At 50.3% G+C, this 22,298-nt stretch overlaps 11 protein-coding genes across 11 annotated transcripts; 7 read left to right on the top strand and 4 right to left on the bottom strand.

Moving 5' to 3' along the window:
• Positions 1 to 242: 242 nt before the first annotated feature.
• BO87DRAFT_417434 (sugar O-acetyltransferase) lies at positions 243 to 2,067 on the bottom strand (the record flags this gene model as incomplete). Its single annotated transcript, XM_025626812.1, has 5 exons — positions 1,663 to 2,067; positions 1,151 to 1,547; positions 425 to 435; positions 337 to 395; positions 243 to 301 (listed from the first exon to the last, which is right to left on the bottom strand). The coding sequence occupies exons 1-5, from the start codon at positions 1,821 to 1,823 to the stop codon at positions 243 to 245; spliced, it is 687 nt and encodes a 228-aa protein (XP_025477878.1). The 5' UTR covers positions 1,824 to 2,067.
• On the bottom strand, positions 1,659 to 2,321 carry BO87DRAFT_109251 (uncharacterized protein). Its single transcript, XM_025617860.1, has one exon. The coding sequence runs from the start codon at positions 2,224 to 2,226 to the stop codon at positions 1,870 to 1,872; it is 357 nt and encodes a 118-aa protein (XP_025477877.1). The 5' UTR covers positions 2,227 to 2,321; the 3' UTR covers positions 1,659 to 1,869.
• A 72-nt stretch (positions 2,322 to 2,393) lies between these two features.
• On the top strand, positions 2,394 to 3,578 carry BO87DRAFT_338670 (protein-S-isoprenylcysteine carboxyl O-methyltransferase). The gene is made up of 2 exons (XM_025620598.1): positions 2,394 to 3,279; positions 3,357 to 3,578. The coding sequence occupies exons 1-2, from the start codon at positions 2,514 to 2,516 to the stop codon at positions 3,443 to 3,445; spliced, it is 855 nt and encodes a 284-aa protein (XP_025477876.1). The 5' UTR covers positions 2,394 to 2,513; the 3' UTR covers positions 3,446 to 3,578.
• A 70-nt stretch (positions 3,579 to 3,648) lies between these two features.
• Positions 3,649 to 5,981, bottom strand: pex8 (putative peroxisomal membrane protein Pex17). The gene is made up of 3 exons (XM_025623761.1): positions 5,844 to 5,981; positions 4,335 to 5,781; positions 3,649 to 4,283 (listed from the first exon to the last, which is right to left on the bottom strand). Exons 1-3 carry the CDS (start codon positions 5,915 to 5,917, stop codon positions 3,699 to 3,701), a joined length of 2,106 nt encoding a protein of 701 aa, XP_025477875.1. The 5' UTR covers positions 5,918 to 5,981; the 3' UTR covers positions 3,649 to 3,698.
• Positions 5,982 to 6,165: 184 nt separating this feature from the next.
• On the top strand, positions 6,166 to 6,848 carry BO87DRAFT_109224 (uncharacterized protein). Its single transcript, XM_025617859.1, has 2 exons — positions 6,166 to 6,542; positions 6,600 to 6,848. The coding sequence occupies exons 1-2, from the start codon at positions 6,253 to 6,255 to the stop codon at positions 6,718 to 6,720; spliced, it is 411 nt and encodes a 136-aa protein (XP_025477874.1). The 5' UTR covers positions 6,166 to 6,252; the 3' UTR covers positions 6,721 to 6,848.
• BO87DRAFT_378279 (WD40 repeat domain-containing protein) lies at positions 6,633 to 9,261 on the bottom strand. Its single transcript, XM_025623760.1, has 4 exons — positions 8,931 to 9,261; positions 8,721 to 8,836; positions 8,447 to 8,647; positions 6,633 to 8,385 (listed from the first exon to the last, which is right to left on the bottom strand). Exons 1-4 carry the CDS (start codon positions 9,022 to 9,024, stop codon positions 6,976 to 6,978), a joined length of 1,821 nt encoding a protein of 606 aa, XP_025477873.1. The 5' UTR covers positions 9,025 to 9,261; the 3' UTR covers positions 6,633 to 6,975.
• A 185-nt stretch (positions 9,262 to 9,446) lies between these two features.
• BO87DRAFT_338658 (putative diacylglycerol O-acyltransferase (DgaT)) lies at positions 9,447 to 11,646 on the top strand. Its single transcript, XM_025620597.1, has 4 exons — positions 9,447 to 9,988; positions 10,054 to 10,094; positions 10,156 to 11,158; positions 11,208 to 11,646. The coding sequence occupies exons 1-4, from the start codon at positions 9,712 to 9,714 to the stop codon at positions 11,405 to 11,407; spliced, it is 1,521 nt and encodes a 506-aa protein (XP_025477872.1). The 5' UTR covers positions 9,447 to 9,711; the 3' UTR covers positions 11,408 to 11,646.
• A 49-nt stretch (positions 11,647 to 11,695) lies between these two features.
• BO87DRAFT_460656 (MAPEG family protein) lies at positions 11,696 to 12,434 on the top strand (the record flags this gene model as incomplete). Its single annotated transcript, XM_025629024.1, has 3 exons — positions 11,696 to 11,874; positions 11,949 to 12,084; positions 12,144 to 12,434. The coding sequence occupies exons 1-3, from the start codon at positions 11,843 to 11,845 to the stop codon at positions 12,432 to 12,434; spliced, it is 459 nt and encodes a 152-aa protein (XP_025477871.1). The 5' UTR covers positions 11,696 to 11,842.
• A 349-nt stretch (positions 12,435 to 12,783) lies between these two features.
• Positions 12,784 to 13,923, top strand: pyrG (orotidine-5'-phosphate decarboxylase pyrG). Its single transcript, XM_025623759.1, has 2 exons — positions 12,784 to 13,104; positions 13,174 to 13,923. Exons 1-2 carry the CDS (start codon positions 12,948 to 12,950, stop codon positions 13,848 to 13,850), a joined length of 834 nt encoding a protein of 277 aa, XP_025477870.1. The 5' UTR covers positions 12,784 to 12,947; the 3' UTR covers positions 13,851 to 13,923.
• A 1,034-nt stretch (positions 13,924 to 14,957) lies between these two features.
• On the top strand, positions 14,958 to 16,896 carry BO87DRAFT_313013 (allantoate permease family MFS transporter; the record flags this gene model as incomplete). The annotated part of the gene is made up of 8 exons (XM_025619600.1): positions 14,958 to 15,207; positions 15,258 to 15,353; positions 15,412 to 15,556; positions 15,608 to 15,668; positions 15,725 to 16,144; positions 16,203 to 16,551; positions 16,612 to 16,792; positions 16,845 to 16,896. The coding sequence occupies 8 exons, from the start codon at positions 14,958 to 14,960 to the stop codon at positions 16,894 to 16,896; spliced, it is 1,554 nt and encodes a 517-aa protein (XP_025477869.1).
• A 1,421-nt stretch (positions 16,897 to 18,317) lies between these two features.
• Positions 18,318 to 20,382, top strand: BO87DRAFT_440454 (cytochrome P450; the record flags this gene model as incomplete). Its single annotated transcript, XM_025627960.1, has 4 exons — positions 18,318 to 18,489; positions 18,542 to 19,422; positions 19,769 to 19,833; positions 19,917 to 20,382. 4 exons carry the CDS (start codon positions 18,318 to 18,320, stop codon positions 20,089 to 20,091), a joined length of 1,293 nt encoding a protein of 430 aa, XP_025477868.1. The 3' UTR covers positions 20,092 to 20,382.
• Positions 20,383 to 22,298: the final 1,916 nt, after the last annotated feature.

Raw genomic sequence — 22,298 nt, 5'->3', positions numbered from 1 at the left:
GGGCCCAGAATAAATAAAGACGCATGAGGAGCAGCCGCCCATCTCAATCTGCTTTCTCTTGGTTAAGAATTCCACCCAGGCGCCCTGTGTTACCGTTGGCTGGTACTTCTGTCATCCGCGGAAAGAACAATCACTACGTCAAAGTGTTCCTATCGGACATTTGTTTCATTTCGTGCATGCCTCAGTTTTTAGCCATGGCTTTCCCTGGCCATTTATTTTCCCATTGTCCCCACCAGCCAGCCCTAGGAGAAATTCTCCAAGTAGGAGGAAATATTCGGGGGATCCCGTTGGGTGGTTATGACTAGAATGTATGCATTGTATGTCATCTCAGCTTACAGCGGAAGATACTACTAGTACTTACTTGGTAGTTAGTCCAGAAGTACCCAACGAGGTACCTGTATAGTTAGTTAGTAGTAGCTTTTACCTGGCTGCCAGCTGTACTTAGGATAGGCAGGGGAAGCTGCAGGGGCACATCATGATCGCATTCCTCCCCGCCGCTTAGGCGAGCCAACCTCCATCTGCCTCCATCTGCCCTACTCCAAACCCAGCTAGAGCCCCTCTCGTGCCCTGGAGCTTATTTGCCCCCATCTCCACTTGAAGCTTTCCAGCTCATTTCCTAGCGTGGGGTTATCTCCCATCACGCCCAGCAAACCAACCCGTTATTGCCAATTAGTGCGTTCCGACTCGCGCACCGTTGTCAAGTGTCATCCCCCATTCTGCTGGTGTCCAGGGTCTTGTTTTTCGTCCCCACTGCGCTGTCGATCATGGTGAATTGACCACCCCCCAACCCTGTGCGTCGGGGAACCAGAGAAGAATGCTTGTGTGACTTGTACCGAGTCGGCAGATTCCTTTTTTATGATATATCTAATTATATACAATCGTTGGGTAACCTCAGTGTTTAAGTGCAAAATTAATCACGGCCGACACATGAACCTCTATTCACTGGATGAATCACTGCGAGAGCATCTAGCAACCAACATGATTCAGTTACTCCTTCATCGAGGTTTCAATCTTGCGAATCACTCTCGCTGGGTTTCCCACAGCCAAATGAAACGCAGGAACATCCTAGCATGGCAACCATGTTTATCAGCAAAGACCATTTTTGACCCTCACACAAGATCCCAGGAATGGTAAGCAGTCTCGAACGTACCTTGGTCACCACACTTCCAGCTCCAATAACCGCACCTTTTCCGATCGTCACTCCCGGCAACACAATCACATTCCCTGCGAGCCAGCAATCCTCACCAATATGGATTTCTTTCCCCGACTCTGGACCTTCCGTTCCGTTGCGCACAGCCGGATCAAGAGGGTGCGTGCCGCTATAAAGACTAACCTTGGGACCCAACAAGGTGCGCGCCCCAATCGTCACCAAGCAGGTGTCGATAATGACGCAGTCAAAATTGATGAAAGCGCCTTCTCCCACTTTCACGTTGTACCCGTAGTCCATGCGAATGGGAGGCTCGATCCAAGGATGCTTCTCTAAGAGCTTGTCATCCTCGGCGGGATCCTGACTGGCAGGCGGGAGAGGGGTGGTATCACCCACAATGCTGTTCCTGTCAGCCCGGTTGTATCCGCCATGCCGTGGAAGACTGTTTCATCCGCGTGGAGCCTGCCGTGGTTGTATTCCGGCGTGGGGACATCGATCTGATTGTGTTCACTTACTCCTTCCACAACTCCAGGGACCGTCGACGGGACACGTCGCCCGCATTGTTGAAACGGCGACAGGCACTGGCGCAACGCGCTCGATCCGCTGTGAGATCGGAGACGAACGCATGATACAGCTCGCCCCGGCGCATGCGTTCTCGATTCTCTTGCAGATCCATGGTTGTATTTTGAATGGGACAGCCGGAGAGAGATTCCCTTGTTGCGTTAACAAGGCGGGGTGAATCCGAAGTTTAGTCCGAGCACAGCACTGCGGGCCGTCAAGTGGATGAGGAATCTTAGTAGACTCCTACTATTCTGATTACACTTGTCTAGCATCGATGGGAAATATATTTCCACTGATATATACAAAGCACTTGATAGCATACCATAAATATAGTGGTTATGACTGCAAGCCGTCTGGAGATAAGCCAATTCACTCTCCGCATCGCCAGCCACAATTGTCACTCTGCAAAAGCACAACTCCCCAATACACAGTATAACAAACAATCCCTCCAATCCAAATGACAATCTCTCCAGTCTATCATCTATCAACTTTCCCAATACAAACTTCATAAGACACATCAACTATCTCCTATAGAATAAGTCAACTTTTCCTCGCGCGCAGCGACCCATCACATTACCACTAGTACAAAGTACCCACAACCCACCAATCAGAAGCCCACCCGGCGGAGCTCCTCCGCATTGGATCGCAATTAATATTGTTCTCCAAAAAAACTCCCGCGATTGTTCAACAACTCCATATAAACACCATCCCCAGCACCCTCTTCAGCATGGCAATCCCTTGACAACACCAGAAATCTCAACCTCCACTACACCTACCAACAACTACCACAACACCAACACCAACAATGTCCCACTCCCCTCCCTCCCCCTCCCCCTCTCCCTCCCGATCCCCATCACCACCATTCCGCCCATACCGACCACCACCACCCACCACCACCAACAACCACACAACGACAACAACAACAGACACCTCCATCCTCCCCAACGGCCCAAAATCCCTCTCCAGCATCTCCCTCCACGCCTACCTCCTGGGCATCCTCCTCGGCCTAACCAGCACCCTAACCCTCCTCCCCCTCATCTACGGCGACCCCCTATACACCCCCCTCTGGCGCATCCCCTTCTTCCTCTCTTCGCTCTCCCTCTTCCACTTCCTCGAATACTACACCACAGCCGCATACAACACCCACTTCGCCACCGTCTCCGCCTACCTCCTCACCTCCAACGGCTGGACTTACCACATCGCCCACGGCTCCGCCATCCTCGAATGTCTCCTCACGCACACCTACTTCACCGCCCGTCCGATGCCGCTATACCTGCCCCCCTCGCTCACATCTTACCAAGTAGCCATTGGCCTATTCCTGATGGTCCTAGGCCAGACGATCCGCAGCGTGGCCATGGCGCAAGCCGGCAGTAACTTTAATCATACGGTGCAGGTCACGAGACGGGAAGGGCATGTGCTTGTCACGGGTGGTGTGTATTCCATCCTCAGACATCCGAGTTACTTTGGCTTCTTTTGGTGGGGGTTGGGGACTCAGTTGGTTCTTGGGAATGGGGTCTGCTTTTTGGCCTATGCGGTTGTTTTGTGGAGGTTTTTTAGTGGGAGGATTTGGAGTAAGTTTGATCCCACCCCCTCCTCTTTTCCTGGTTTTATGGTTTGTGGGTGTGTGCTAATGGTGGTTTTGTGATAGGGGAGGAGAAGTTCTTGGTTGCGTTCTTTGGGGAGGAGTATGAGAACTATAGGAAGAGGAGTTGGGTGGGGATTCCGGGGATTCATTGATTGATTGGTGGTGCTTTATATTGGTATCTTTGAGACTATACATAATCAATTGTTCTGGGTGGAGTTGGTAAAGAAGGGAGGGATTGTATGATTTGGATTTGTAGTCTGGTACATAAGGAACAAAAAAGAAAAGTGGATTTCATCGCTAAATAGCAAAAGGTATCAATGCTCCATGAACGCCGTGGCTATCGTAACCCCATGCTGTGTAAAATCACATCCCTATATACAACCCCATATACAACAAGGGAAGAAGCTAAAGCTTACTCTCCCTCGCCACCACCCCAAGAGCACCACTCATATACGCCCCCTGTCCCTGCCCCTGCCCCTCAGCCTCATCCTGCCTATGCTCCGCATCAGCCCCGAATTCATCTCCGTAGAGAACAAGCTCCCTGCCACCACGCGTACTCCACCACGTAACACAGAAATGTGCCCGTTCGACGTCCATCTCGCCGCTACTCAGCGCCTCCCAGAACCGTTCCACGCATTGCTTATGCATGTCTGGTGTCTTGATGCTGTTGAGTAACTGCGCTGTGAGGGGAAGCCACTCCTCGAGGTCTTCGACGCGGAGGAAACAGAGACTGTCGATGAGCGCGAGAGTCAGCGCTGCTTGTTCCGACACGGGCGGGGATTTGCCGAGGTCGGGGCCGTCGAATTGAGTTGATGATGGTTGGGGGAGGAGTTGGTCGGATGCGTGGAGTGCTCGGTCGTAGAGGACTTCGAGGAGGATTGATGGGAGGAGACGTTGGGTGTTGGCGATTGGGGAGGGCGGTGCTGTGACCTGGATGACGGTCTTGAAGGCTAGACGGAACTGTCGGGCTGAGAGGTTTTCGGGGAATACCTGTGAGATTATTAGTTTGAGGAATATAGGGGTAATTTGAAGGTAGCTTACAGCAAATAGGTTGTCGATGTAGAACGGGAGATGCTTGGCTGCTACAGCGGCGTTGTTCGGGATAGCGAACACGGCCAGGACCGTGCTGTGGGCGGCTTCGAAGATATCCAGGAGATGGTTATTTCCGCCGGCTGGGAGGTAGGGAACGGCTGCTGCAACGAGAAGCTCTTCGCTGCATATAGGAGATAGTAAGGGGGTGAAGAGCTCCGACGTGTTGAGGAAGAACAGGTCCAGACACCGCTCAATAGGATGGTCGGGGATCTGGCCGAGCTCACTGGGCTTGATGCTTCTCAGGAAATTCTCGGCCAGATCGGGGTAGTGTGATAGAATATCCACAGCTGTCAAGGTGACAAACATGTGCTGCGAAGAAGCGTTCTGGCCCATGCGGGATGATATGAAGTAGAGGTTCCGCAGTATATGAAGCACCTGCATGGATATGAACGGAGCACTGCGGTGAGCAGCCAGAACAGGGTCATTGATCACTCTACCCAAGACAGCGCGGAGAACAATGACGATTGAATACAAGCAGTTACGAAGCAGTCTCCAAAGACCCGGGATGGTGGTCTTCAAGGACTCAGCGTCAAGGAACTCCGCTTCCTCGGACTTGTCGACCTCCGACAACTTGTTCAGCCGCCACTGCACCATGAGTGTACGCACAAAGTCCGTGATATGATCCAAGGTTTGCGCGACCGGTCCAGAACCTTTGGCATTCTCTATTGCATGCGCCATGAGCCGGGAGAGCGGTCCTAGGGCAGATACGAGAGGACTAGATGAAATGGCCGTCACACGAGCAAACGTGTCAGACTGCGCCAGCCACTGGAATTGCTTGCCAGGGGCTTCCACTATGTCCTTATCCACGGTACCTAGGAAGTACCCTCCCTCCAGGCCTTCATGCGATGCATAGGTCGCATTGACCATGACGGGTAGCAAGACGTCGTAGTCAAGCCTGCTCCTTTCAGAGTCAGACAGCAGTTCAAAGGTGTAGTTGAGGACCATGGTGACACAACGACCGTCAACCTCATTCCGGGGATCCAGCTCCTCAAGCGCAAGCTGTGAAGCCGTGACAAGCGCCCTTTCCAGCTTCCGCCGAACGTGCCACGGCAACCCCTGTCTGTTCTGTCCCTCGAAACCCAGCAGTAGCCCCCCAATCAAGATTGTGTGTCTCCATCGCGGCGACTTGTCATCCGCTCCATTGATGACAGCTTTGACCCAGTCCTCGCGTTCGATCTTTCTGGCCTTTGTGTAGGGCGTCCTCGAATCGTCTGAAGCTTCGCTTTGTACTATCGCGATGGCGGCTGTGTTGAATATGCTGAGGATCTTGCGACACGTGAGAAGATCGACAGGACGGTCCCAAATGGCTGGAGTTGCTAGCAGCTGTGACGCGAGCAGAGTAATATTCAGAGGGTTTCCAAGGACGGTCAAAAGGCTGGTCGCCGTGGGAAGTAAACTAGCGAAGTCGGTCAGTTGCGTCCGCGCAGCCGAGGTGCGGAGAGGGGAAGGCTATCATACGTGAAGACATCCTGAAGGTCAGATGAGAATTGAAGCGATCTCAGAAGAGCACCCAGAGAGCGTTCAGTCGTCATGGTGTCAAAGGGGCGTCAATGGTTCAACCAGTAAAGTGGACATTAGACACAACCCAAGTGAGACTGACGGAGAGGTATGGGGAGATAACGGAAAGCAGCTGCTTCCAGTTGCCGCGGAGAACCCCAGATCACCTGCCGAGGTTCGTCGCGCCGGGAGCAAACAGTGCAAACCACGAGCTCCTCCGTTCCGAGCGGATCTTATCAGCTTCGCGACCCTTTCTGGCCTCCGTGGTATATGTCCGCATCAGTGGCTGTCGGCCGATTTACCAGGTCGTGCTCGTCTTATGACATTACATTGTCTCTTGTGGCAGGCCAGGTAGCCTTTTTGCAGTCCAATGGCCGACAATCGGGTTCCGATCAACTACCAAACGCCTCCTTTTCCGTCCCTCTATGAGCTCTTCCCGACCAAGAGTACTGGTGCATACTACCTCTACTATAACAAGGATATCTGGCGTTTTACTCTGTACTGGACCTTGATCTTCTATGGCGCAAGCCATCTGCTGGTCGCGGCCTGGGCTGTGGCCATGCAGTGCAGAAGCTGGAAAGCCTGTCTTGCGGTTCCCTTAGTGTACATGGTCATAGGTGGATTGGAGGCGCTTTTAGCGGGGAGTATAATTGGCCTCGTGTAAGTCCTCTTGATGCTACGTTCTATACTACTCACAGTGAACTGACTGTTGCATAGCTTAGGTGCAGTTTATGAAGCGGGTAATTTCAGAATGTCGACCTGGATCCCCCTTTTGTGGGGTGGTATCAATGTGTTGGTCCTTATCCTATCTAGCTTCCCTATCCCAGGAGGACTATGAGGAAGACGAATCGAGATGCCTTCATGGCCACCACATTCCCACACATTCCCTTACCTGCTGTGTCGATAACAGGTACTCACGGACAGCATGATCGTCTTATTATGGTCGAGAGCGCAGATCCTCGTCGAAACCAATTATAATACATACATAATGTTCGCTGAAAGTTATTGAGGCCACGCCAACAACCGAGCGACCTGGCATTGCGCCATCTATACGGGCCAACCGAGTTTTGAGCACTAGATGCCGCAGCTGGAATCATCTTCCATATCCGTGATCGGGCGTACTGCTCCCTTGCAGGCCGGGAAGTCCCCCGGGCATGCCAGGAAAGTTTGGCGGCGGGAAGTTCTGGGGCAGCGATATTCCTTGAGAAAGAAGCTGCTTCTGCAGTTCCGCCAAGTCAACGTTCACCGGAGGTGTCCCCGACATAGCAGGGTGCATGGGAAACCCTGGCAATCCAGTCGTAGGAGGGAAATTGTTCGGCTGAGGGGGCGGTTGGCTCGACAAAAGAGCTGCTAAACGCCCAGGATCCATCTGTGGCATAGAATTGGAAAACCCCGGCTGGGGTGGGGGCTGGGGAGCCCCAATCCCTGGCAGTATCGAACCCATCCCGTCTGGCTGTGGTGCGGCGCCAGGTGGTGCAAATTGAATTCCAGGAAGAGACGACATACCGGCCGGTTTCTTTTGGTCGACCAAGCTCTCCGCCTCATCCTGAAGTTCTTGTTCTTCCTCTTCACGCATCTGCCGCCGTCCGAAGCCCCGGCTCCATGTACCCTGAGCTTCCGCCGCTTCTTCTCCGATATGGAACCTATCCTTCATGTAACTAGTCTCCCCCGGTCTGGCACGGGACCAGAACCGTGTGAAGTTATCTTTAGATCCGGATGCAAGAATATGACCGAGAGGATGCCAATCGAGGGACCAGATGGTGGCACCATGCGCGTATTGTACCTTGTGGGCAGGGTATATCACCTGCGCCGGCGTGTTGGCCGGGTCGTTGCTGTCATATGGCGCAATTGTAGGGATTTGCCCGGAGGGCAAATTTGGTTCATCAAGTAAATAGTGATATAGAGAGCCATCCTCACTACCAGTAGATATGAGAGAACTGTGGATTGGGTGCCATGTTAGAGAGGAAACGGGCTTCTCATGGCCTCGGAGGATACAAATATCTCGCATCATGCGCAAGTCGAAGACTCTCGCCGTTTGATCCCGAGATGATGTGGCTAGAAGGTTTTTGTTTACGCGGGAGAACCTCGTCGCTGTGACGGTATTCTTGTGGCTATGAAGCGTTGTTAAGCATCTTGCTGTGCGCGGATCCCAGAACTTGACTTGGTGGTCTTTGGACCCAGACACGAGCAGACCTTTGGTGGGATGCCAGTCGCAGGATTTAACATCCCAATTGTGACCGGTAAGAACGGTATCGCAAGTCCTCGCAGTGAAATCGAAAATCTTCAGTGTTGTGTCGTCGGATGCGGAGAGGAACTTAGTATCACTGGGTGACCAAGCTAAATCGCGAACAGCATCGTGATGTGCGTCATCGATCGTCTCGACGTTGTTAAAGTTAGGTCGCCAATACTTCACGTCACCCTTCTGTCCTCCGGATATCAACCAGTCGTGACTGTGAGACCAAGCTAAGGAGGTGACTCCAGCTTGCAGCTGGTCGTAATGTGCCTATTCAAACATCAGCAACGAATCCTCGACCAGCAGGTAATCGCAACCAAGCGACACGCACATCCATGACTGTTTCGAAGTTGAAGGCAGTTCCATTCCAGAGCATGAATTCGCCCGTATGGCCTCCCGTCAGCAGGCGCCTTCCCTCCGGTGTCCATCGTACGACAGTGATCGGTTTCTTCGATTTTCCGATTGACTGGTGTAAATGCCGCACTGGGATAGTGTCCGCTGGAGAATGGACTCGGGCAAGAGGTGGGAGCATCTAACAAAGGAAAATCCGCTCGTGTCAGTCGAGGAGTTGTATCAGAATGTGCGCGGACGTCTGTCGCACTTACATCCACAACATAGCTTGCACTAGGCCTTTCCACCTCAATCTGATGACCACCCTTATAACGAGGTTTCCGTGTGCGTATCCATTGTACCATCGATGATCCATAGTCCGTCACCAGTCCTACAATTGACGGTTAACTTCGCCAAACGAAAAACGAAGGTAGAGGGGTAAACAAATGTGAACGCATCGGGACAAAGGATCGTATAACACGTACTCGGTCGTCGCGGCCCAGCAATTCCCCCTTCGTAGGATTTCGGAGGCCTCCCAAATGGCTGGGCATCATTCCCAGGGTCGTCGTAAAAAGCCATTGCGACAAAGCGCACTGCCGAACGCAGGTAGTAGGTTTACAAGGAAGAAAGAAAGGATGACGGAGGAAGCGGAGAGACAGTCGCTAGCATGACAGTGACAGGGGAGGCAAAGGGGAGGAAGCAATGACAGCTAGCCGATGCTCAACCTGGTGGTAAGATCCCCAGCTAGAGCCAATCGACCATGTCGTGCATGCAGCAGGAGCAGGAGCAGCGCTTGGTTTGATTGTCGCTTTGGTGATGGCGTTGGGTGTCGGAGCGTCGAATGAAGAGCAACCGCCCTTGGCTGCGCGACCGTCATTGGCCGTGACAAAGCCAGCCGCTGCGCTGCCATGAATTTTAGGCCCGCAACGGCCTGGATCGGCCTGAGGCCAGGCCGTTGCGACGCCGCAATTATGCGTTCTTCCCCTGCAACCCCCGCTGCTGTTCCCTGTGGCCATTATTAGTATTTAAAAACTACCTTATCCCTCCTTTTCCCCCTCTCCCCTCTAAAACTTGTCCAGTTTTCTGTCATGTCCATCGTGGACAGCGCACCCTGGTGGGATTCTGTGTCCTGCGTTCTAAGCTATTTCCCACAATTGGTTTGAACCGAGGCCAGACAAGCTGCTAAACTACAAATCTCCCTATACTTCGGGCTTGTGATACCAACTCCACTGTAAAAGGTGGCTCCTTTTCCACAACAAAATCAACATGTCTCCTACACAAGAGCCCTCACATAGCCCTAGTACTGCTATCAGTACTGGGACTGACATACACACATCCCCGCAAAAGCCCGTGAACGGGAAAGCTTCCAACGGTCATCCTCCCAAAGGTACGAATGGCGCCACCAAGACCAACTGGAGAAGGAGAAGCAAATATCGTCATGTGGAAGCCTATCATTCGAAAATTCGGCATTCCAGTCTCAGTCGCGAACCCAACGTCACGGCGAGTTTCCTGGGCTTCCGAAATCTTATGGTCATAGTGTTGGGTTGGTTTGCTCATCCTTCTTACCCGTGTATCCGCTTCTGGCTAATGCTCTGTTTCCGGATCTAGTCGCAATGAACCTCCGACTCATCATTGAGAACTTCATGAAAGTAAGCCATAACTGCGGATCAACATTTATCAATGCAAGCTTTAGCTGACTTCTCCGGATAGTATGGTGTCTTAATTTGCATCAGATGCCACGATTATCGGAGGCAGGATGTTGTGCTCGGCTCCGCTCTCTTTGCGCTCGTCCCATTTCACCTCTACGTCTCTTATCTCATAGAGCTGGCTGCGGCAAGACAGGCTAAGAATATTGTTGGCCAGAAGAAGAAGGACGGATCGACCGAGGCAAATGAGAGCGAACAGCGCATCTTTAAAAACACATGGTGGATCTCCGCCTTCTTCCACTGCGTGAACACCCTTCTGAGTTTGGGAATTACGAGCTTTGTCGTGTATTTCTATGTTCACCACCCGGGTATTGGCACCCTTTGTGAACTTCAAGCTCTTATTGTGTCGTTCAAGATTTGTTCGTATGCCTTCACCAATCGCGACCTCCGCGAGGCCATGCTCAACCCTTCTGTCGAATCCGCCCTCCCGGAAATATATTCGGCTTGCCCATACCCCAACAATATCACCCTGGGGAACCTGGTCTACTTTTGGTTGGCGCCTACGCTAGTTTATCAGCCAGTGTACCCCAGGTCGTCACACATCCGGTGGTCGTTCGTGGCCAAGCGACTGTCTGAGTTCTTCTGCCTAGCCGTGTTCATCTGGCTTCTATCTGCTCAGTATGCGGCCCCCGTCTTGCGCAATTCGATCGACAAGATTGCCGTCATGGACATCGCATCTATTCTGGAGCGCGTGATGAAACTGTCCACAATCTCTCTTATCATCTGGCTGGCCGGGTTCTTTGCGCTCTTCCAGTCACTGCTGAATGCTTTGGCCGAGGTGATGCGGTTCGGAGACCGTGAGTTCTACACTGATTGGTGGAATAGCTCCAGTCTTGGAGTGTATTGGCGGTCATGGAACCGGCCTGTATACCTCTTCATGAAGCGACATGTCTACTCGCCGCTTGTTGGTCGTGGGTGGCATCCTCTTGCGGCGAGCACGGTTGTCTTCGCTCTCTCTGCTGTCCTGCATGAGGTTCTTGTGGGTATTCCCACGCATAATTTTATCGGTATGAATTATTCTCCCGCTTTGTTTCCGGCCCAAACTAACCAAGCCAGGTGTGGCATTTGCGGGCATGATGTTTCAACTGCCGCTGATCATTATCACCGCCCCATTGGAGAAGATCCAAGACCCTACTGGGAAGGTGATAGGCAATTCCATTTTCTGGGTTAGTTTCTGTCTTGTCGGCCAGCCTTTGGGAGCATTGCTGTACTTCTTTGCCTGGCAAGCGAAGTATGGTAGTGTGAGTCGAATGTGAACGTAGTGGCACGTACTTGTCCGCTGTTTGCCATAGATGTGAATAAATGCCATCAACTTTAGCCTTTTCTTCTTTTTCTTTTTTTTTGTCGAAAAGCAAAGCAAGCACAGTATATGATTCTGTACCATCGGCGCTCCTCACAACAGAACCTTCTAGCTGTTTCTGTCTCATTCATCTTGCTTACTGCAGTTCCCATCCTAAGTTAGGACGTGTCCTGTTCGCGGTTGACTAATTCTCCGGGTGTGAATGGCAACGCTGTCGGAGTCGGGTCTTCAGGGATCCGCCAAGGATGCTCTGGATCCGCATCCGGCCGCTCTCGCGCCCCATCAATCTCCGACTATATAAATTGAATCACTTTCGGCTTCTTCTAGACTTCCTAATACCGCCTAATCATAGCAGATTCAAGTCGGGAACACTACAAATTAATAATTCACCATGCTTACTCTGACCGTTCCTGAAAACTACGGGTATGTGCCAATTCTACAATCCCTGCAAACAATGCCACTAGGTCCCATATAGTCTGATGCTAATCATCCTGCAGCTCTGTCATTGCCGTCGCTCTGGGCGCCATCCCCGTCCTGAGCTTCGTCCATGGCGCCGTCGTGTCTCGTCTCCGTAAGAACGCCGATTGCCCCTACCCTCACTGCTATGCGACCGTAGAGCAGTGCAAGACCAACGTAAGCCAACCCCAGAAGAACAGGATTCCTCGAGCTAACGTACATTCCCAATCGTGCAGCCCAAGGCTGAGCAATTCAACTGCGCTCAGCGCGCTCATGCCAACTTCCTTGAGAACTCCAGCCAAACTATGCTCTTCATCCTGGTGGCTGGATTGAAGTACCCCCAGTTGGCAACTGGCCTTGGAAGCATTTGGGTTCTCGGTCGCTCACTGTTCCTTTACGGATACGTGTACTCCGGCAAGCCGCGGGGTCGCGGTCGGTTGTACGGCAGCTTCTACTTGCTTGCACAGGGAGCTCTTTGGGGATTGACCTCTTTTGGAGTCGCGAGGGAGTTGATTTCCTACTTCTAAGTTTGGATTGACTTCGTGGGTGTGATTGGCGGTGTTGGCTATACCAGCTATATGTAATAACTTCTACTATTGTATATTACAACTCAACGCGTTTACTATGCGTACTGCTAGGGTCGGCAATGACAATGGCTTTCTGACTGACGTGGTCTATTTCCCCATGTGCAGCAGGGAATAACACGAGCTCCAATGAACCTCGGGTGTGGCACATTCAATGGAAAGGAACTCCGCCTTTGCAGGTGTGGCTGAACCCCACTGGTCGGAGGCGGAGCAATCCACCCCCGATGTGGCTGGTGCGTGGAGGGGCTCGCGATGATTTTACTGAGCTTCCTCTTTTTGCTCGACATTGAACGTTGTGATTTGTTTCACCTCATTATAAGGGCCAGTCGCTGCTAAATAATTTGGTAGTATTTGCGCATCTCTGGATCTACCAATTAGGGCCTATCAGTCGAAACTCCAAGCTACTCTCATTGCACAAGCCTCTTTCATCCCCGCATTAACCCCTCCACCGACACCATGTCCTCCAAGTCGCAATTGACCTACACTGCCCGTGCCAGCAAGCACCCCAATGCTCTGGCCAAGCGGCTGTTCGAAATTGCTGAGGCCAAGAAGACCAATGTGACCGTCTCGGCCGACGTTACCACCACTAAGGAGCTACTAGATCTTGCTGACCGTAGGCCGACCCGCCATTCTGCCTGTTTATGCTGCATGCAAACTTATTAACGGTGATACCGGACTGCAGGTCTCGGTCCCTACATCGCCGTGATCAAAACCCACATCGATATCCTCTCTGACTTCAGCGACGAGACCATTGAGGGCCTCAAGGCTCTCGCGCAGAAGCACAACTTCCTCATCTTCGAGGACCGCAAATTCATTGACATCGGCAACACTGTCCAGAAGCAATACCACCGTGGTACCCTCCGCATCTCGGAATGGGCCCACATCATCAACTGCAGCATCCTACCTGGCGAGGGCATCGTCGAAGCTCTCGCTCAGACGGCGTCTGCACCGGACTTCGCCTACGGCCCCGAACGTGGTCTGTTGATCTTGGCGGAAATGACCTCTAAGGGTTCCTTGGCCACCGGCCAGTACACTACTTCTTCGGTTGATTATGCCCGGAAATACAAGAACTTCGTCATGGGATTTGTGTCGACCCGCTCGTTGGGTGAGGTGCAGTCGGAAGTCAGCTCTCCTTCGGATGAGGAGGACTTTGTAGTCTTCACGACTGGTGTGAACATTTCGTCCAAGGGAGATAAGCTCGGTCAGCAGTACCAGACGCCCGCATCGGCTATCGGTCGGGGTGCTGACTTCATTATCGCGGGTCGCGGTATCTACGCCGCGCCGGACCCGGTGCAGGCTGCGCAACAGTACCAGAAGGAAGGTTGGGAGGCGTACCTGGCCCGTGTCGGCGGAAACTAATACTATAAAGGGAGGGAAAAAGTTTTGATGGTCTTGAATAATATAGCAATGCAACTTGCCGCAACGATACGCATACAAACTAATGTCGAGCACGGGTAGTCAGACTGCGGCATCGGATGTCAAAACGGTATTGATCCTGCAGGCTATTATGTGTGGCGCGGGATTAATGCGGTACGACGATTTGATGCAGATAAGCAGGCTGCGATGTACTTGTTCCTGTAACTCTTGCGTAGAGCAAATGGCGACGGGTGGCTGATAAGGGCGGTGATAAGCTTAATTGTTTGTCGCAGATAAGCAATGCTGGCTCGGCTTCAACTGCATCCCAACCAGTCACTGCAATTGAAGTACGGTACTTCCGAGAATATATGGCGAAATCGAAGACTTTGCCCTCCGGAAATGCTTCCTCCCTGATCGATGCAAAAGTTACCTAGACAGTCACCCCAGCCCGAGGCCCCAGACGTGACATCCGGGCGTTGGACGCCATGTCCGTCGCGTGATAAGGGCCGATCCATGCAGCTCCTATCCTTCCATCGTTCCATTCCCATCCTTGTCCTATCGCCTCCCGTGAAACTTTACTAGTTTAGTTGGATGCTCGAGCTTGCTCTCGGCTACTTCATCCAATGGATAAGACCCCGATGCCGGTCCTCATTGGTCTGCAATTGGTTTCGCCCCAACCTTCTCGCGATCTCCTCCAACTTCCCCTCATCATCATGACTAACCAAGACATCCATGAGCCATCTCAGTGCTTCCCCTCATCTTTGCCCAAGACACTCTAAGTGGGCCTTCGGCTGGGAGACGTGGACCCATTGGTTCCATCGATAAGCTCGTCGTCCGTTACCCCAGATTGATACCAGATAGCATGACATTGACCAGCGGCTTATCACCGAGGTAGCGAGTGAGACCCCCTGCGCCAAGTTGATAAAAGAAACTCGCCTCGTTGTGCTTCCGATGGGGTCGGATGACGAGTCTTCGGAATGAGCTGGCATCCCTTAAAAGGAGACAGCTGTCGCCAGATTGAAAATTCTCCGACGACTACTAACAACCTCTCCCCTCTTCCCCGCTGCCGCGGTCACCAAATTGACTCTCCTTTCTTGGCCAAGATCAAACATGGCGGATGAGAAGACTGAAAAGTCTCCCCCACCGATGATGGTGGATGAGGAGACTGGCACAGCAGAGAAAATTGACCCGACAATTGCGGAGCACGCGAAGGATGCAGACGAGGCATTGGCGGTTTTCGAAGACCTCCATGGTGAAGTTATCACACTCGATGAGGAGACAAACAAAAGGATACTTCGGATAATTGATTGGCACATCATGCCGATCATGTGTCTTGTCTATGGAATGAATTTCTTAGACAGTTAGTGTATTCCACGGTAGCCTCCCAAGGTTCATGCTAATGATGGGCAGAGACAACATTATCCTATGCTAGTATTATGGGCATCAAGACAGATTTGAACCTCGTCGGCGACGATTACCAATGGCTTGGCAGTCTGTTTTATTTCGGTTAGTCCACCACACACTACCAACATGATATATGGTACACTGGACTGACATAATAAAGGCTACCTGGCATGGGAATACCCGACCAACCGGCTCCTCCAGAGACTTCCACTGGGAAAGTACTCTGCCGCTTGCATTATAATATGGGGAGCGATCCTATGCTGCTTTGCCGCAGTCAACAACTTCTCTGGCGCCATTGCTATCCGGTAAATAGCCTCTTCGAAGCATGTTTCACTTCACTTACTGATCACCTCTAGATTCTTTCTCGGTGTCTTTGAGGCGTCTGTCACCCCCGGTTTTGCTTTGCTGACCTCTCAGGTGAGTGCCACAACCACCCGGCTCAGCCAACTCTCAGATCTCTTACGCATAAATAGTGGTATACCAAAGCAGAGCAAGGCAGTCGAGTCAACATCTGGTTCAGCTTCAACGGATGGGGTCAGATTTTTGGTGGCTTGGTTGCGTATGGTATCGCCGTTGGGACCGACCGCCATGGCTCTTCCATTGAGCCTTGGAAAATTATTTTCCTCGTGACTGGCCTTTTGACTGTTTGTCTGGGACTGATATTCCTCTGGGTCGTTCCAGACAATCAGCTCAACGCTAGATGGCTCAAGAAGGAGGACCGCGTCCTTGCCCTTGCGCGTGTGCGTGTCAATCAGCAAGGAATCGGAAACAAGCATTTCAAGATTCACCAAGTGAAGGAAGCTTTGTTAGACCCTATGACATGGGCCTTTTTCTTCTATGCCCTCATCGCTGATATTCCTAACGGCGGTATTACGAACTTTTTCAGCCAATTGGTTCGTTTGCCCTTACCATGTCCAACCTACCATGTACTAACCCGTCCGGCTGCCAAAGATCACTAGCTTCGGATACACAGAAGAACAAAGTCTTATCTACGGTGTTCCCGCCGGTGCCATCGAAGTCATCTCCCTGCTCGGAAGTGGCTTCCTCGGACAGTACACCAACCAACGGCTGCTCTGCAGCACAGGCGGTCTCATAGCTTCTATCATCGGCATGATACTCGTCGTTGCACTCCCTCTTACGAACAATGTTGGTCGGTTATTAGGCTACTACATGACGTTGGCAAGCGCCACGCCGTTTGTGGCACTGCTCGCCATGATTTCGTCTAACGTAGCTGGCTACACAAAGAAGACGACTGTTGCGGCAATCTACCTCATTGGATACTGTGCAGGAAACATTATTGGTATGCCTTTACCCTAGTTCGTATTCATGAATTATCATAACTGACGGATATATAATCAAGGCCCTCAAGTCTTCCGTCCCCAAGACGCACCCCGCTATGTTCCTGCAGAGATTACCATCATCGTCTGCTGGGGCGTCTGTCTGTTCATTCTCGCGTTCATCTGGTGGTGGTACCGTGTACAGAACGAGAAGAAGGCCCGTGTCCGTGCAAGCCCAGGTTACGCGCCAATGGAGAACCAAGAGTAAGTCAATGCATTCCTGATATTGTGGAATATCTATCTAACCATATACCAGATGGATGGATCTTACCGATTGGGAGAACCACGAACTTGTATATGTGCTGTGAGGACAGCTAGCTTCCTTTATTTCAAGGCCTGGCGCCTGATAATTCCAAATTTGATGACCACAATGTTCTTCTATGATTATCTATTGCTTAACGTCAAGTAGATAGTAACTGATGATTCAATAATGTCGAACTCATGCCACATAGCCGGTGCTTGACATTTCCTGCCAATCTTTCATGTCATTTCTTCCTACTAAGGTCAATAATACTCCCATCCCAAACACACCAGTACTCCATCGATGCAACCGTAGATAGAAAGAGGGTTTCCGTAACTGAGCCGATCTGTCAAAGCGAGACTGCGGGGGATGCAGCGCAGTGGGTCACATCCACCACCGATCGCTACCTTGGAGGAATCAAAGCCATACCTACTTACGTTGTGACCAATTCAAAAAAATAAAAAAGAAAAAAAAAAAAAAAAAAATTAGAATGACCATTAATAAAAGCATTCGCAGTTGGCGCACCATCCACTCAGCTGAGCACTATTCTAAACTCAATGTTCGGTTATAGTTTCACAGATATCATCCTGCCGGCAATATTTCTGGAGCTGATGCGGGGATATTTGCAGTAGCTGAGCTGAAACATCACTAGCTTTTATGCCACGACATTCGGCAAACAACCACGATATTATCCCTTGCTGACACACGAGTCAGGCGATCTCCGATCGTTATCATCATACTTTGTCGGCTGGCTCCGCTCAGAAATCAATGGGCTTTTTCTCTGTGTGATATTGAAAGTTGTTTTCGGGATCCGAATCCAAGTCCATCTATTTGGTGCTAGCGACACGTTCGCTAATGCGCTTAGGCAATTAGCATGGGTTCCTCTGGAACCTAACTACTATGCTGGACTCGATTGAATGTACAGAGTAAGCTTCCATTTATATGCCCGGCACATCATCGTGTCACTCTTCGCACCTAACACCAAATTCACCGACTGAGGCAGCACAAACCCAGTGACGCAGCAATCTACTATGTCAAAGTACTCAACACTAGACTCCGCTACGGCCTTATCCGTGTTGCCACCGTCTTCGAGCAAACGGTACTACATTGCCAAAATGGGCTTCGAGCGTCCGGCCATGAATCATGTCTCGCTAAACCGAATTCTGGTTGCAGATCTTGTGAGCCAAGCTGATACATTTTTGGTTTCTGTTGTGCTCCTGTTGACGACATAAATGTCTCGCCTTCGAGCTATTGGTTGCACATCATCGAGTGCACCCAATGATACATATGTTCTGTTGCTGATTTAACCCTTGCGTCGCATAGATGTAGCATAAGCGGCAGCAGAAACTCGAATTTTTAGACTCCCTTCAGTCACTGCGAGTGTACTCGCATTTGCCTATCCTCGATGACATTCAGTAAATCAGCCAGCTGAGAGTAGTATCGACAGCGACGATTGCCAACCCCTGGAGCACCAAATTATACCTCAAGATGGACTACTACAGGGCCATACTTGTCATCTTTGTCTTTTTGTCCCTGCGTACAATCTATCGTCTGGTACTGCACCCTCTCCGTGGAATACCAGGCCCGAAATTAGCTGCCGCTACGAGTTTGTACGAGTTTTATTACGACGTAGTCAAAGGTGGAAATAACATCTGGGGAGGTAGAGCGAATGCATGAACGTTATGGTTAGACTGGTGCTTGGAGACAGTTAGCTTTCATAAAACTGACAAGAAGCAAAGGGCCCATAGTACGAGTCAGCCCCGGGGAATTACATATCAAGGACCCCTATTTTTACAACGAGATTTATGCAAGTAGTAGCAATGGGAAGCGAGACAAGGATGCGACACTAGTCCGCTCATTTTGCTGTCCGAGTGCAATGTTTTCCACAGTCAGCCACGACCTTCATCGATCCCGCCGCGCTGTCATCAGTCATCTTTTCACGAGAAGGGCTGTTGTCAGTCTTGAATCTATAATACAAGATAAGATCAGCAAGTTGTCTTCACGTCTCGAGTCTATCCAGCGTGGGGGCTCCATCGTCAGCCTCAAAGCAGCTTTTGGAGCACTTATTAGTGATATACTCGGGCAGTACTTATATGCAGAGGATCTTCACTATCTGGATGATCCAAAGTTCAAGAGTGATTCTATTGCCTCAGCCAATGAATTAGCGGCGAAAATTCATATTTTTCGTTACTTACCATTTCTTGTTACACTCTTCACGAGCGTTCCACTAACGCTTCTGCGCTCGGTCCACTCGGTCTCAGACTTGGTTGACTTCAAGCTCTGGCTCCGGAAGCAAGCCCAGGATGCAATCCAACACAAAGAAAGATCAACAAAGGCCAGCGGTCCCGTCTTTGCTGCTCTGTTGAGCAGTAATGGACCCACAGAAGAGAAATCGCTAGTGCGCTTGGAAGACGAGTCTTTAGTCTTATATAGTGGAGGCGGAGATTCCACGTCCCAGACCCTATCTGTGGCACTCTTCCATCTGTTGAAAAACAAACAGCTGGTGCAGACTCTACGAAAAGAGCTAAAGCAGGTAATGCCAACGCCTACCCACCAGGCAAAATGGTCGGAACTGGAAAGATTGCCATACTTGGTGAGGCATACATCTCATTTTTGAATATCTGTCCTATACTAACGCTGTCCTTCCTTTTCTCCTATGGACCGCCATTATCAATGAAGCACTTCGTCTCTCAGGAACTTCGGGTCGCTCACCTCGAATATCTCCAAATGAGCCACTGACATACGGAAAATACACGATACCCGCTGGCGTGAGTTCCATTGCATCCCACACCAGTTATGGATACACGAGCTGATCTGACATGCCTTTATTTTTCCAAACACCGGTTGGGCAATCCGACTATTTCGTCCACCGGGATCCCTCAAACTTCCCTGATCCAGGTAAATTTGATCCTGATCGTTGGATCCGTGCCGGAAAAGAGAATGTCAACCTGAAGTCATTTCTTGTTGCTTTATCTAAAGGCAGTAGGCAGTGCATCGGAATCAAGTAAGTAATGTTCTTTCACTAGATGCAATAACAATTGTCTGCGCTGAGATATGTACGGAAGTTGATGCCGATCTTTCTCCCAGTCTGGCCTATGCGGTACTTTATCTGACCGTAGCCACCTTGATACGCCGCTACGATATGGAATTATATGATACCACGGAAGATGAACTTCGAACAGCCCGGGACTTTCTGCTTTCACGCCCTGAAAAGGGCCACGCGATTGTTAATGTAATGGTCAGGGATATCTTGACCACGTGAATGGGTGCTTGAAAAGTTGAACTCTTATCTGACGGTAAGTGTCTTTCTCGGAACTGTGTAGGGAAAGTATGATTATGTTTTGAATCCCCGACGGCCATAGTAACAAGGAAAAGAAAAGATAGGAGAAACAAAATACTGATAGAACTTCGGAAACAATTAGCGGCCGTGGTTGGCACTTCAATTGCTAGTCAACCAATTCATACGTGGACAGAACCTTAGTCGATCCCACCATCTTTGTCAGGGGCACCTTCCCGTTTGGAGGGACGTCGTACATAATCCGCATGTTGGCTGCATTCCACTTTGTATCTAGGATGACTATAATCATCATCATACATAATATCCACAGAGAACACAATAACACACGTTTGCTCGTCCTTTTCACCTATTCAGATTGCATACACACCACCTTTGATCGAGGTGCACCCCGCAATCTTCTTGCTACGAGTCAACACTCTACGCAAAGAACTCTTTTCCTTAGTACTTCTGGGAGAAGGACTTCTACAAACAGAAGGTGTCAACTGGTACCCGTCTCTCAAACTGACTGCTCGAGACCGACTGAGATATAATGGTTGGTGTGACACCACATATGCTTTCAGTGATCATGATTATCTTCTGAGTAGTGGTGGGAGGGGGGTGAGTGGATCGTATAGATACGAAGTATAGCAGCGTACTCGATACTATTCGCCGTGTGTAAGATACCCTCACAGCGCACAGGTCCGTCTTCCTTCTATCAGGCCACCCAACCGAAGATCTTTACTTGTGATAGATACTATGAATGTATCACGTACAAGCCATCCCTTGTGAGATCACATATCAATTTGTCATTGGATAATGCCTTGTTATTGAAATGCATACATGAACTGTGAGGCACTGTCCTAGCAGATCTAATACTCAAACTAGTACTCCATCAACGAACTGCTCCCGCTCGCTCTCCCTTCTTTGCTTTTTCTCTTGAGATTTCCCTAAAATCTGATGTAATAACGGCCCCAGTCAATGGTCAAAGAGTGTGATTACATGCCGAATATCAGCAGTGTCGTTGATAGATTCTAGTGGCTGACTGAAATAGATCGTCCCACAACATATGCCTCTACTTTGATGTGTGCTAACTTATGAAAAGCCCCCTCGTTTACAATCACCAACGATCTACGAGGGGGTGGGACAGTACTATCACATTGCAGAAAAGTGGCGGTGTTGAAACCGTTCACGCGGATATCTTTGCCGGTGGCAGTTACACGCTACTTGTAAATCAGTGCTCGAATTGCGCAGGCTAACTTGTCTACAGTACAAATACCAATATGCTCCCCATTACTACTTGGTTTTGACTCTCGATCTTAGAGCATTCAAGTAGTTTGGTCGAACTTGATCATCTACTTCTACTTAAATTAGTTGTCTTTGACTCTTGAGCTCCTTCCAGTTTCCTGACTTCATTCAACCAAAACATGGAGACAGGCATTTTCGGACCCAGCCTTTACTGTCTCGAACATGGAGAGGAAACCAGGAAGGGTCTCATTTCCAATATCTTGGCTATTCCTGGACTCAGAGAATCATGGGTTCCTGATGTTGGGCCGCGTCTATTCCATCCAGAAAACCCAGTAGGCTCCTACGACAAGCACATAAAGCCATATCCAATTGCAGAAAGTTTAGCATGGACACACACCCTGAAGGAATATCCCAATATTCGCCGTCCATTCAAGGCGCCTCCACGCTTGACGAAAGGTTCCACTCTTCATGGTTACCCGACCTGGGGACTCGCTTCCAAGAAGCAAATCTCGTCGACGTCGATGTTGATTGCAGGGACCCTCCACATTATATCGCACAATCCCTGTTCGAGTGTGCAATCCTGGCACTTGAAGTTTTTACCAGAAACAAGGATATCGACGAGCAGAAAGTTCAAGAAATAAGGGCAATCTCCCGAGACGCAGCCAAGGCTTCCAGAGAGGGTTCTTTTATCCAGTATACATATTATAGAGTCATTGGACGGAAGCCCACGAGTGCAGAACTATAGAGACAGTTCTCCCGATGTATTAAACAATGTTATTACTCTCCTCCTCAGTCATCTGTAGGCAACTGCTCCACAACATCGCCTCTCTACCAGAATGTACGTACACTATCTACTTCTCTTACTTACAAAGAATCTCGACCACGATTGAATCAATTATCTTTATCATGATTTACTTTCACACCCCTTAACCACATATACTCTTCAT

The sequence above is a fragment of the Aspergillus neoniger genome (genome assembly GCF_003184625.1).
Source record: "Aspergillus neoniger CBS 115656 unplaced genomic scaffold BO87scaffold_24, whole genome shotgun sequence".
NCBI lineage: Eukaryota > Fungi > Ascomycota > Eurotiomycetes > Eurotiales > Aspergillaceae > Aspergillus > Aspergillus neoniger.
Note: the sequence above shows the minus strand (reverse complement) of the source record. Positions and strands in the feature narration are given on the sequence as shown.

What these genes read in the sequence shown, in the direction of transcription:
- BO87DRAFT_109251 (XM_025617860.1), bottom strand. Translation starts at nt 2,226, where the DNA reads ATGTGTCTTATGAAGTTTGTATTGGGAAAGTTGATAGATGATAGACTG.
- BO87DRAFT_338670 (XM_025620598.1), top strand. Translation starts at nt 2,514, where the DNA reads ATGTCCCACTCCCCTCCCTCCCCCTCCCCCTCTCCCTCCCGATCCCCA. An exon ending in TTTTAGTGGGAGGATTTGGA is followed by an intron (nt 3,280 to 3,356) that starts GTAAGTTTGATC and finishes GTTTTGTGATAG; the next exon opens with GGGAGGAGAAGTTCTTGGTT.
- pex8 (XM_025623761.1), bottom strand. Translation starts at nt 5,917, where the DNA reads ATGACGACTGAACGCTCTCTGGGTGCTCTTCTGAGATCGCTTCAATTC. An exon ending in GACCTTCAGGATGTCTTCAC is followed by an intron (nt 5,782 to 5,843) that starts GTATGATAGCCT and finishes CGACTTCGCTAG; the next exon opens with TTTACTTCCCACGGCGACCA. An exon ending in ACATCGACAACCTATTTGCT is followed by an intron (nt 4,284 to 4,334) that starts GTAAGCTACCTT and finishes ATAATCTCACAG; the next exon opens with GTATTCCCCGAAAACCTCTC.
- BO87DRAFT_109224 (XM_025617859.1), top strand. Translation starts at nt 6,253, where the DNA reads ATGGCCGACAATCGGGTTCCGATCAACTACCAAACGCCTCCTTTTCCG. An exon ending in GGGAGTATAATTGGCCTCGT is followed by an intron (nt 6,543 to 6,599) that starts GTAAGTCCTCTT and finishes ACTGTTGCATAG; the next exon opens with CTTAGGTGCAGTTTATGAAG.
- BO87DRAFT_378279 (XM_025623760.1), bottom strand. Translation starts at nt 9,024, where the DNA reads ATGGCTTTTTACGACGACCCTGGGAATGATGCCCAGCCATTTGGGAGG. An exon ending in TGCTGGGCCGCGACGACCGA is followed by an intron (nt 8,837 to 8,930) that starts GTACGTGTTATA and finishes CGTCAATTGTAG; the next exon opens with GACTGGTGACGGACTATGGA. An exon ending in GTGCAAGCTATGTTGTGGAT is followed by an intron (nt 8,648 to 8,720) that starts GTAAGTGCGACA and finishes TTCCTTTGTTAG; the next exon opens with ATGCTCCCACCTCTTGCCCG.
- BO87DRAFT_338658 (XM_025620597.1), top strand. Translation starts at nt 9,712, where the DNA reads ATGTCTCCTACACAAGAGCCCTCACATAGCCCTAGTACTGCTATCAGT. An exon ending in TCATTGAGAACTTCATGAAA is followed by an intron (nt 10,095 to 10,155) that starts GTAAGCCATAAC and finishes TTCTCCGGATAG; the next exon opens with TATGGTGTCTTAATTTGCAT. An exon ending in TCCCACGCATAATTTTATCG is followed by an intron (nt 11,159 to 11,207) that starts GTATGAATTATT and finishes TAACCAAGCCAG; the next exon opens with GTGTGGCATTTGCGGGCATG.
- pyrG (XM_025623759.1), top strand. Translation starts at nt 12,948, where the DNA reads ATGTCCTCCAAGTCGCAATTGACCTACACTGCCCGTGCCAGCAAGCAC. An exon ending in GCTACTAGATCTTGCTGACC is followed by an intron (nt 13,105 to 13,173) that starts GTAGGCCGACCC and finishes ACCGGACTGCAG; the next exon opens with GTCTCGGTCCCTACATCGCC.